The sequence below is a fragment of the Capra hircus genome, chromosome 6, assembly GCF_001704415.2.
Source record: "Capra hircus breed San Clemente chromosome 6, ASM170441v1, whole genome shotgun sequence".
Taxonomy (NCBI): domain Eukaryota; kingdom Metazoa; phylum Chordata; class Mammalia; order Artiodactyla; family Bovidae; genus Capra; species Capra hircus.
In genome coordinates, this window is record NC_030813.1 from 59,118,094 (window position 1) to 59,130,767 (window position 12,674).

The window sequence follows — 12,674 nt, forward strand, 5'->3', positions numbered from 1 at the left end:
TATTCTTTAAGTGAATTTCCACAATAATTTTGTTGAACTAAAATTTGGGATCAGAGGACTTTGGTTAAAAGTGCATTAAACGTATAAATTAAATTGGAAATTATTCAGTGTTTCCACCCAGAAAGTGCTGTATATTTCTTCCTTCATTTTTTAATTTATAAATACATTTTTTAAATGTTCTTAAAATAAACAGTAGTTAATAAGATTCTTAAATGTGTTATAATTTTCATGCATGTATAATATCTTATGTTTTCTAATTCTTTATTATTAGCATATAGGAATGCTGTTTATTTGTCCATAAAATTGCTTTTTCTGAAATGTGAAACATAAAATTACCACTCAAAACCTACAAAAATAGAAAAGGTATACTCTTTACTCAATAATGTCCAAAACATCCAGAAAAGATTTTCATCACTATGAAAGTCGACAAAGAAACTATGGCATTTCCTTCCTTATTTATATATAAGTTATACATTTGAACTATTTGTCACTGATGCATTTCCATATAATTTTTCCAATAATAAGAGAGAAGGCAACATGCTGGTGAGTGTAATAGAGCCACCTCCCTCAAATTACGTTGCTCTCCCTGACCCATCCTAAGTCTCACAGTTCAAGCTAATCATTGACAGAGCTTTACAATCACAAGCTTTTATACTGAAGCGTTGATAAGACAGTCGAGCAGTTAGTGGCAAATGAAGCCAGGCTGTGCAGCATGATCTCCAGGGAATGAATGGATTTTCTTCAGCACCGACGAAAGAAACATACGCTATAGGAAAACAATGTCCAGCGGGGGGCTGCCAAGATCTGTCATCCTGTCAGCGTTTATTCTCCTACGAGCTGTAACTGGATTCTCTGGAGACGGAAGAACTATATGGTCTAAAAATCCTAATTTCAGTCCGGTAAATGAAAGTCAGCTGTTTCTCTATGACACTTTTCCTAAAAACTTTTTCTGGGGCGTTGGGACTGGAGCATTTCAAGTGGAAGGAAATTGGAAGGCAGACGGAAAAGGACCTTCTATATGGGATCACTTCATCCATACACACCTTAAAAATGTCAACACCACGAATAGTTCCAGTGACAGTTACATTTTTCTGGAAAAGGACTTATCAGCCCTGGATTTTATAGGCGTTTCTTTCTATCAATTTTCAATTTCCTGGCCAAGGCTTTTCCCAGGTGGAATAGTATCAGCTGTCAACGTGAAAGGTCTCCAGTATTACAATACTCTTCTCAATGCTCTGGTACTTAGAAACATTGAACCTATAGTTACTTTATATCATTGGGATTTGCCTTTGGCTCTCCAGGAAAAATATGGGGGGTGGAAAAATGAAACCATAATAGATTTCTTCAATGACTATGCCACATACTGTTTCCAGACATTTGGGGACCGTGTCAAATATTGGATTACAATTCACAACCCATATCTAGTCGCTTGGCATGGGTATGGGACTGGTATCCATGCTCCTGGAGAGAAGGGAAATTTAGCAGCTGTCTACACCGTGGGACACAACCTGATCAAGGTACTGTACAGCTGACTTCATAGTATACTTTCAGAATATAAAGAGCAGGAGTTTAAAAGAAACTGTATGAAAATGTATGTTTCATTTAAATAAATTTTTACTGAAATCAGCTCAACTAATTTTAGTCTAATTCACAAGTTCTATCCTCAGATTTCATACTTAAGGTAGTGCATGTTTTATTACTGTATTAACCCAATTATTTTCCTTAAATATTACACTTTTTAAATTAACTATTTTTAAATCTACAGCTATACATCAGAAAGTGAGAATATGAGTTTACTTTCATTCTGTGGAAAGCCAGTCCTTCATAAATTTAATTGTTGAAACCCTTTTTCTGACCATATGCAACCAATTCAGAACTTAATGTTAAGGCATAACCATTTCAAACATGTATTTGTTGTTGATATTGCTATTCTTAGTGATATTTAGCAATAATGAGGTAGATAAATGTTAGCTAATTGATAATACATATTAAATGCAAGAATTGAAATAAATGTATTCCAGTTGATTTTGTGTTACATGGCAGAAAAGATGAGACTATTTGTTCTAGGAGTTAAAATTAAACTAGTAATATAACAACTGGAAAGAAAATGCTCTACTAAGTGTTTTAAAGGAGTATATTTCAAAACCTAGAGTTTATGTTGGGAAATGCTAAAATGATTAAAAGAATAGTGAAATGTAAGCAAAATAATAGCTAATATTTATTGAGAGCTTATTATTTACCACAAATGACATTAAGCATATTATATGTATTATCATATTTAATCCTCATAATAACCTTATGAACTAGGTCTTTTATTATCCCCATTTTAAAGATGAGGAAACTGAAGCTTAGTGAGATTAAATAAGTTGCCCAAGGTTAGAGAGTAAAATGAGCTGTTGTGACCATGGAATTTATAAATTATAATATTATTAAACACAGAATATCTATATTAAGAATATTTTTAAAAGAGCAATCTTTCAGGAATTTTCAAGTTTTGTCTTATATTGAGGCTAATATCTAGAATCAGGCTTCACTTTTTAATCTAAATAGTTTACTTGGAAAAAATAAATTACTCTGGACACCTGCTACATTTTGAAAATGAAAAAAGCTTTACTAGCAGGGTTTCATAATGTGCTAGGAGAAGTAATTTGATGTTTTAATAATCAAATGTTAAATATATAGAAACAGAAAAATGTATAGGAACATAAAATTACTCCATGTCTAAATTTTCACATACAAAAATACCTGTTAACCCTTCTTTCCTTTTTGAACTTTTTGGATTATTGTACATGTACATTGCACTATGTTTCAGTCACACCTGCCCTTGCAGTTCAGTTAACATATTGCACTACAATCTCAAGGTCATTTATGTATCTTTGACTGTACTTGTATACAGAACAAATATTAATGTATGGGTATACTGTGATTTGGCAAATAGACCTCAAAGGGGAGAAAGCATACAGCTATTAACTATGAAGATTATGCATATATATTTTAGAAAAATATTCCTTTTATTTAGTTCTTTAAATTATTAAAATAATACATGCTCATATAAATTGAGATATAAAGTGAAAAAGTTAAATTTATCCCTCCCTCTGCACCTGATAATCCCAAACTCAAGGAAACTACTGTTAGTAGTATCTCATATAGTCTTTATAAAGCTTTCTATGCAAATATACACATGTGCATATATGCTTATTTAACCTTTTTATAAATAAAAATATTCTAAATTGTTAAAAAGTTTTTGGTCACCTACCTGGAAAAATGTTAACAATTAGAATTATCATGAAGAATATGTTTCAGTGGTTAATTTAAAGCCCTAAAAACTATCTGATAAAAACACACAGAAAAAAAGTTTTAATTAACAAATAGATACTGTTTCCAAACTTATTCTATCAAAGCTATATTTTCAGATATTTTTCATTTTCCTCTAGTTTGAAATAAACTGTCTTTAACATAAAATTAGATAGTAAGATAAATTTTATTGTTTAAAATAAAAGGATTACATTTTAATTATTTTCCAAATAATTACTTTTATCCCTTTAAGTTTCTAAATCACTGACCTATAAGTGAATAAGGAGCATGAGGGGTCTCTTGCAATCAGTCAGAAAGTGAAATCTACTGCATAACCCAGTGACTTATAGCACCAGAGAGAAATCTCGCAATAGTTTGGCAGCCCACGGTGAACTAGATTTTCTTATTTACCCCCTCTCTCGCCTTCCTTTAACATAGAAAAGATTCATTTGATATTTTATGTTGCAACGAAATATTTCTCCCTTATTATGTCAACTTGTGACCCAGAAGAAGCATTTCTTTAGGCTTAGTTTTTTGTCCAAGAACATTTATTGAGTTAAAAAAAAAACTAATATAAAACTAAATTCATAAGTCATTTATAGACCACTTTATTCCCCAGTCCTCAGATACTGAAAAGATTTCACAGTGGCTCTTTGTAGCCTTTCTAGTTCCAGGATGATGTTGAAAGCACCATCTCAGTCTTAAATGTTCTGGTTTGCAGGAAACCTGAATGGTCTAGCCAGTCCTGAGACTGACCTGGAATCTAGATTTCACTTTATTGAATATCTGGGGATTACCTTAGAGCAAGCTAAGTCTGATAGCTACTAATAGATCCTCCACTCTGAGTTTTTAACAACATTTGGACAGAAAGAGGGTGCATTCTTCGGCCTTGACTATCTCTAAGCACTGTAATCATAGCTTTAAATATTTTCTATGATTTTTACAACCTTCCCAGGTACCTATTATCATCTCTGTTTATACAATGACATTTCTACCAAGCATCATGTCACTCCTTTGCATAAAATCCATTAGTGGCTCTCCAAAGTTTTAGAAATGAAGTCCCAAGTTTTCACAATCTTTAAGACACAGCCCCAGCCTGCATTTCCTCCCTCCTGGCCACACTCCTGTTCCCATCAGTGACGCTAACCCCTAGTACTCTACTCTCCATAATAACGCACTACTAGGAGTGCTTTGTGAAAGGTAAACTCGCTCAGTCGTGTCCGACTCTTTGTGACCCCATGAACTGAAGCTCACCAGGCTCCTTTGTCCATGGGATTCTCCAGGCAAAAATACTGGAGTGGGTAGCCGTTCCCTTCTTCAGGGGATCTTCCTGACCCAGGGATGGAACTAAGGTCTCTCCTATCACAGGCAGATCCTTCACTGTCTGAGCCACCCTGGAAGCCCAAGAGGGTCTTAATTTTACGCTACCATTCCTCTCCACCGAGAAGGAAATGACAACCCACTCCAGTACTCTTGCCTGGAAAATTCCATGGATGGAGGAGCCTGGTGCGCTACAGTCCATAGGGTCGCAAAGAGTCGGACATGACTGAGCGACTTCACTTCACTTACTCCTCTCCACGCAGCCTCTGTGTGTGCGTGCTAAGTCTACCAGCGCTCTATCCAGCTAGAATGCCCTTCTAACTCCCTGCTTTATCCATCTAATGTCCTTCAAGACTCAACTGCGGCAGTCTCCACTGCTAAGTTCTCGACTCATCAGAGTTAGTGCCCTCCTGAGGGCTCCCGTAATAAGACATGTTTGCGTCTATCATAGCACTCCTTTCATGTGGTATTTTTCCATCTCCCTCAACTAGCCTGAGAGTTCTTTGCAAGGAGAGACTGTTTGATGTGTTTTACGTTTCCAGCACCTAATACAGAATATTAGGTACATGCTAGGTATTAATATGGAGAAGGCAATGGCAACCCACTCCAATACTCTTGCCTGGAAAATCCCATGGATGGAGGAGTCTGGTGGGCTGCAGTCCATGGGGTCGCTAAGAGTCGGATACGACTGAGTGACTTCACTTTCACTTTTCCCTTTCATGCATTGGAGAAGGAAATGGCAACCCACTCCAGTGTTCTTGCCTGGAGAATCCCAGGGACAGGGGAGCCTGGTGGGCTGCTGTCTATGGGGTCGCAAAGAGTCGGACACGACTGAAGTGACTTAGCAGCAGCAGCAACAGGTATTAATACTGTGGAATGAATGGTTTGGGATGTCTATCTTATACCTTGTAATCGAAGAACCAACCACAGGTTCAAAATTCGTATTTCATTGCATTCTAGCTAATTCTTGAAATATTGCTTATATTTATTCAGTGGTATGTTTTATGTTAGGATTCTTGGTTGCAAGAGATAAAAACCTAACTCAAGTTGACTTAAGCAAAAATGAGCAATTTCCTGTAACCAAATCACAGGGATGAATGGACCCAGTAACTAGGACACCCTCACAAGCCCTTTATCTTAGTCTCTCTTGTTCATTTCTTCTTGTGGGTTTGCCTCGTACTCTCCTTTGTAGAGGAAAGAGTTCTCTGTCCCAAAATCAGGTTTTAAAATCCCAGAGACGAGATTCTAGCCTGTTTGGCCTATGCACGCATGCCTCAGAGCAGCAAAGCGCCAAGTTTTCATGTTAATAAAGGCAGTAATGGTATATGTTTTTATTCTATCTGTAAATCAACAAATATGCAAAATAATTTAAATATATGAATTTTATTCCCTTCCCCCACCTTAAAATGAAATATTTGAGAGCCTCTGAGTAAACATATAGGGAGGTGGGGGATATGAGGTTGCTCATAAGATGGTAACTCCTTCAGTTTATTACACAACTAAATACTGCCAGCTTCTATGATAGTTCTGATCATTTCATGGGTTTAAGTTATTATCCATCATAGATGTGTACTGTTTACACAGTACCAGGATTTCTTAACCTGGGTGCTGTTGACATATTGGGCCAAATAATTCTTCCTCCATGATCTGTCCTGTGCTTTACAGGAAGTTTAGAAGCATTCCTGGCCTCTATCCCCTAGATGACAGTGGCATGTTTGTCCCCAGGGTTACAACCAAAATTGTCTCCAGACATTACCAAATGTCCCCTGGAGTTGAGGGGGGATGCACAATTTCTCCCCCTTCTCTCCCTTGAAAACAACTGGTTTAAAGCTATAAATTGTCAACTGGTTAAAGATATGAACCATAAAGAACAGTAACTTTGAAATACAATCAATATGAGGGACATACAATTGTCTCAGTTTTATAAAATCACCTCAAGGAGATTTTCACCAGACTTGTTAAGTCCCATACACAGACCCTAATTTATAGCATATCAGGATGTTTTTCGATAACAAATGATGCTTTAAAAAATATTAAATGAGAAAGTAACATTGATGATTGTATCTAGTTTGGCTTTTCATTGTAAAATACTTGAAAGAGTTGCCCCAACCCATTTCTCTTATATAGTTATTTATGAACAAAACAATAAACTTACTTTTTGCACACTTGTTCTTTTTTAAGAGTAAAATTCAAGAATTCAGACAAAATGTTATAGAAGCAATATTATAAATATATTAATATTTATCCATTTTTGATGCCATAACTTTGTGTTTCACAAAGCATTACTTCATGGTGGCTTTTTGCAGGCTCGTTTGTATACCCAAGTACCACATGCATTATTAATTATTTTTTCTTTAAAAATGTTTATTTTGAGGGGAGTCTCCGGGGGGTCTAATGGTTAGGATTTGGTGTTTTCACTGCCATGGCCCGGGGTTCAATCCCTGGTTGGGTAACTGAAATCCCATAAGATAATTGGCCAGAAAAAAAGAAAGTGAAAAAAAAGTTTATTTTGAAAGGAAATCTTATATACTATTATATATGAAAGACCAGTGTTTTCTAATATCCTTAAATATGTGACATTTAAAATAAAAAAATGTTCATCTTTGTTATGCCCAATATCACATTCCATACAAAAAGATATGAATGTACCAGCCTTGGAAAACCATAATGAATATGTACATTTTATTCTGTATTTGAGTATATATTCAGTGGGATTCCCTGTGGCTCAGAGGGTGAAGACTTTGCCTGCAATGCAGGAGACCTGAGTTTGATCCATGGGTCGGGAAGATCCCCTGGAGAAGAAAATGGCAACCCACTCCAGTATTCTTGCCTGGAAAATCCTGCGGATGGAGGAGCCTGGCAGGCTACAGTCCACAGGGTTGCAAAGAATCGGTCACGAGTCACTTCACTTTCACTTTTTACTTTTTCAGTCCTAATACCAAACACAGTGTGTCATTTAAAAATATGTCATAAAATACATTTTCTTATGTAGTTAAAATAATTTTAGTAACATAAACCTATTCATTATTAAATGGGAAAATGCCAATATTTATCTTTATGTATGAGTATTTTAAATATTCATATTTTATTTTCTGAATATTTTAAATTTATTTGAAATAAACTTTTCAGTACAATCTTTAATGAAATAGAATTACATAAAAGAAAATATAGATCAACACTTGTTTGTATACCACACACAAATGATGAAATGATATCTTTAAATTCCTCAGGGGCTCAAGAGATTGCTTAATACTGTGAAAGAGGCTTTCAGGACAAGATACGTTGGGAAACTCTACTCGAGGTCAAGGCCTCACCAGTTTGTTCCTGAGCCTGGAATACGACTTGATTTATGCCCTATTTTTCCACCTCTTTGAGGAACTCTGTCTTGGCATTTATTGGCGTCATTCCCTCAGAGAAGGTCACACAAGGCTGCATATGTATTAGGTATTCAATAAATAATTCAATTGATTATTTCCTATTTAAGGAAAATCTGCTTTGCCCCAGAAAGGATTTAAAATTGTAATTGAATAAAAGTGGCTTCAGACGCACACACACACACTAAACCAGATACTGGCATAAACACACTGTCTTTTCAGAACATGCAAATTCATTGTGTATACCTGCTTCTGTTAAAAAGTTTACATTGAAAGCCCATCTCAAAACAAGGTGCAGAATGTTGACAGCTCTTAAAACTGAGTGATGTGTTTTCAGGGGTCTTTATAGTATCCTTTCTACCTTTACGTGTTATGACAATTTTCACAATTAAAAGCAAAAAATAAAATAAATAAAAATAAAAGCAAAGAATACATAAAGTAAGAAAGTAAAGAGATTATTTTGTATTTTGAAAAGAAAAGAAAACAGTCATCTTTATATAGTATGCTTCTTAAGGGTTCCGTCAAAATTCCTAACCAAAATTTAGTGCTAAAACTGCAGAAACAGCTGTGAAAAAGCCACCATTCACATGATTTATAGCTAAGCCTTCTTTGGCAACAGACGGCTGCAACTGTTTTCTTGAACAAGAAGGCTGCCCTGTTTCATAGACACATTTAAATAGATTAAATGTCATTTTTAAACCTCTTCAGCCCAACCTCCCACGAATATTTTGAAAACTAAGCATAATATTTCAAAATGGAGTTTCTAGCAGGAGTACTTTTTAGCTTGTCTTGGTTACAGAGAAGCAAAACCTCCAAGGATCATCTGAAATGGTTTTCTCCATGGGAAAATAAAAGGAATTTTTAAAAGCTCCCTTGTTAAAGTTGGGTTGCAAGACAACAATATATCAAAAATAATTTTTGTTAAATCTGCTAGCTAAAAAACTTGCCCAAGCTTTTCTGTCCATGAGAACATTAAAAAAATACTAACTTGCTACCTTCCACCACTTCCCTTCTAACACCAAAAACAAAACAAAGGAAAAATAATACAGAAATGGGATAAAGGACAGAAACTGGTTTTAATTCTTAAAATGGGCACTTGACACAATTATTACAGATAACTTTTTTTATGTTCTATTATACTATTCTTAATAGCTATTATGATAAAACTATTTTATTGCACACCTATTATTGTGTCAGAAACTACTAGGTTGCCATTTCCTTCCCCACTTTTCATATGTTATCTCATTTAATTTTTACATCAACCCTGCCAGGTAGGTATTCTTATAGGCATTTTATAGTTGATGAAACTGAAGCCCACAGAAATTTGTATTTTGTATAATTGTGAGATTGCACAACTATACAAATGTCTTTTTTTTAATTCACAATAAGTGTCAGATCCAAAATTTAAATTTCATCAGTCTGAATACAAGTTAGCAAGTTAGCTGACGTGAATCAGCTACCTAGCCTCAGCAAAAAAGACCAATTTACAGCCTACAACCTCATGGCAGCCACTTGTGTTGATGCAGACTTGATAGATATTTGACTTCACTTTGCCTATTTAAAGACCAAAACAATCTAGCTATGTGTTTTATTTGTCCACAAAATCTATGAACAGTTTATCCCTAACTCATGCGTTAATCATGAGGTTTATTATTTGTCCCATGATTTTAATTTTTACTTGTCAAAACTTTAATGTCCCATTAAAGTGCTATTTACTCATATATGCGTGCCTTTGACAATATCATCTAAAGTTTAAAAATGTTAACATAATTATTCATTTAATTAGCTAATGCATGGTATATATATAACATTATATGCACACAAATATGTGTGTGTGTATATATATAATATATATATATTTTTTGCCTCACTGAGCAGCTTGCAGGATTTCAGTTTCCCAACAGGGATTGAACCCGGGCCATGGCAGTGAAAACCCAGAATCCTAACCACTAGGCCACCAGGGAACGCCATAGTACCTATATTATAATCCCAACTCATCTTTATTAGGACCTAAGACACGTCTAACAAGACACAGGAAATAATGATCAAGCAAGTTAAAAATAGTATTCTTATCAATGTTTCTAATCAAATTTGAATACAAGGTTAAAACAGCTTTTGGATAAGAATTGCCAAAGAGTTTCAATAACCAGAATACCATTGTTTGACAGAACAGTCTAGTAAAAAAACTATTTGTAGAGGACAGTTGGTATTTTAAAACCTTCAAGAGACCAGTGTTTACCTTTTCTAATCATTAAGTAGAAAAACTTATACTTCAGTGAATGATTAACAGGTTTAAATAAATGTAATTATAAATGTTCAGAGAATAACATTGGGATCGTATTTAAACAGCTTGATTTGATGTGAACACTCTCATACATGGAAAATTAGGCCCAACTGGAGATCAAAAATATTGTAACTAATGGAAACAGTGAATACAATGAAACTATGAACTGAGGGAAACATGTACTAGTTTATAATATAACACGTGTCATTTAATTGCATGCAAAAAATCTTACTGAGAAAACTCATATTAGAAAATAGTTTATATTGAAAGAAAAGGAGTAATTAAAATTATTGAACATTAACAGTGATTCTGTTGCTGAAAAGCAGAGGGACACTGAGAATAGACTAGAACTTCCTAACTTACTAATCAATAAATAGTGAATCACAGAAGTAATGAAATTGACTTCCTGGGTGATCTAATAGTACTACCTAAAAATTGAGGGAGACTTGAGGCTGGTGAAAACCAGGATCCTTTAGTATTTTGGAGGAGTCCATTCATTGGTTCTCTATAGCATCATAGCTTGACCCGAGATTCTGTGACTGAGTCTTAAATAAAGGGTTGGGTTTACTGTTATCAGTTCATTTTACATGGTAATCACATGTTATTGTATGCTTCCTTGTTTTACCTTTAAATATGAACATGTTATTCTGGAGTAAAAAAAAAAAAACTAAACATTCTTTAATATAGAATGAAATCCAGAAGAACAGAACTTTTTATGTAAGTCACTTTTTTTTAAATTTGAGACTTCTGAAACTTCAGAGAAAGTGAAAAGTGATAGCACAGAGCAATTAAATTCACTGACAGGAAACATGTTTCAACCTATTCTCTTGACTTCTTAAAATTTCAAAATAATGCATTTTTACTACAAAACATTTAAACAATACAGAAAGACATAAAGTTAAAAATGAACAGTCTTCTCTTTTCTTACTCCCTAAATCCATACCTCAGAACTAACAATGCTAGCAGCTTGTTCAATGTCAAAATATATTTCTCTCTATATATAAGCCTACACATATAGACATTCTTTAAAACTTTGAATCATATTATTACATTAAGATTTTGTTATCATTTCTAACTAATTTTTCTTCTACTTCTTTCTGTACTTCTCTCTCCTACTAGAGGTCATAGGTCACCTGAAGGCAGGAGCTATCTTGTTAATATTTTTTCTAAATGCCTACTAAAGTGGCTTGTATTTGTTTTCTCTTTGTATTTGTATGTGTGCATTTTTGTTGTTTTGTTTTTAAGCAGGATATTGGGAAAAGTTTTCAATTAGCAACGATCACACTTTGGATAAATTTAATTGGCTACAATACTGTCACTGTGCAAAGCTGCCTTGTTTTGTTAAATAAGTGTTTATAGACTTGAATTTAAGCAATTAATCACCATAATGAATGCAGTGTGAAGAAAAGGATAAAATAATAGCCATGGGTTGAAGGAAAGCAAGAAGTAAAAATGATTTTTCTAAACTTGCTTTTATTGTTGTGTATAATTTCTTTCAGGGCAAAAAAATAATTAAGCAGAACAGGAGGTAATGCTGATGACCTTTCGGTTTGGGGACTGAGATGATGTCCCAGCTGGTAAGACTGGATGAAAAGTGAAAGTGAAAGTCATTCAGTTTTGTCTGACTCTTTGTGACCCCGTGGACTATATAGCCTATCAGGCTCCTCTGTCCATGGAATTCTCCAGGCCTGAATACTGGAGTGGGTTGCCATTTCCTTCTCCAGGGAATCTTCCCAACCCAGGGATCAAATCTGCTTCTCTCGCATTGAGGGTGAATTCTTTACTGCTGAGCCACAAGGGAAGTCCTCTTAAAGTGTTCCTGGCACCCCCTGTCACATGTCTTTCTCAGTGTACTGCCCCTCATTTTTGTGCCATGTCTGTTACATACTCCTTGCATTTACACAGCCTGTTCAATCACCTTTGAGTCTAAAATATAAATGTCTGTTTTGAAAGCACATAGTTTAATGTGCATCATGTCCAGAAATGACAGTGACCTAGAGGCTGAAGGATTTAGCTCTAATTCTAGCTCTGCACTAACTGAGACGTTGGGCAAGTTACTTATTTCTCGTGCTTCAGCATCTTTTCTGTAACAAAGAGTTTTAAAGAATTAGACCGAATGATCTCTAAAGTCCATCTTCTACCTCTAATTAGCAGGCAAGAACACAAAACTTGGAGCAATACAGCCTCAGCTTAACTTAACTTATGAACAAACCACCTAACCTCTCTTCCCTTGCTCTCTTATAAAATGGGAATAATTATAGTACCTACCTCTCGAGATTTAAATGAGGACTGTAATGAGATAGGACATGGAAAGTAGTTAGAATAGTGCTTAGTATCTTTATTGACTGAACCACAAATGTCTGTTATTCAGTCACAAAGTTGTGTCCACTCTTTGCAACTCC

The 12,674-nt window shown here is 34.9% G+C and overlaps 1 protein-coding gene across 1 annotated transcript in view; it reads left to right on the forward strand.

Moving 5' to 3' along the window:
• Positions 670-12,674, forward strand: part of KLB (klotho beta) — a 31,517-nt gene continuing 19,512 nt past the window's right edge. The window contains exon 1 of the mRNA XM_005681519.3: positions 670-1,517. Within this exon, the coding sequence (XP_005681576.2) occupies positions 780-1,517 (738 nt within the window). The 5' untranslated portion in view covers positions 670-779. The remainder of the gene's footprint in view (positions 1,518-12,674) is intronic.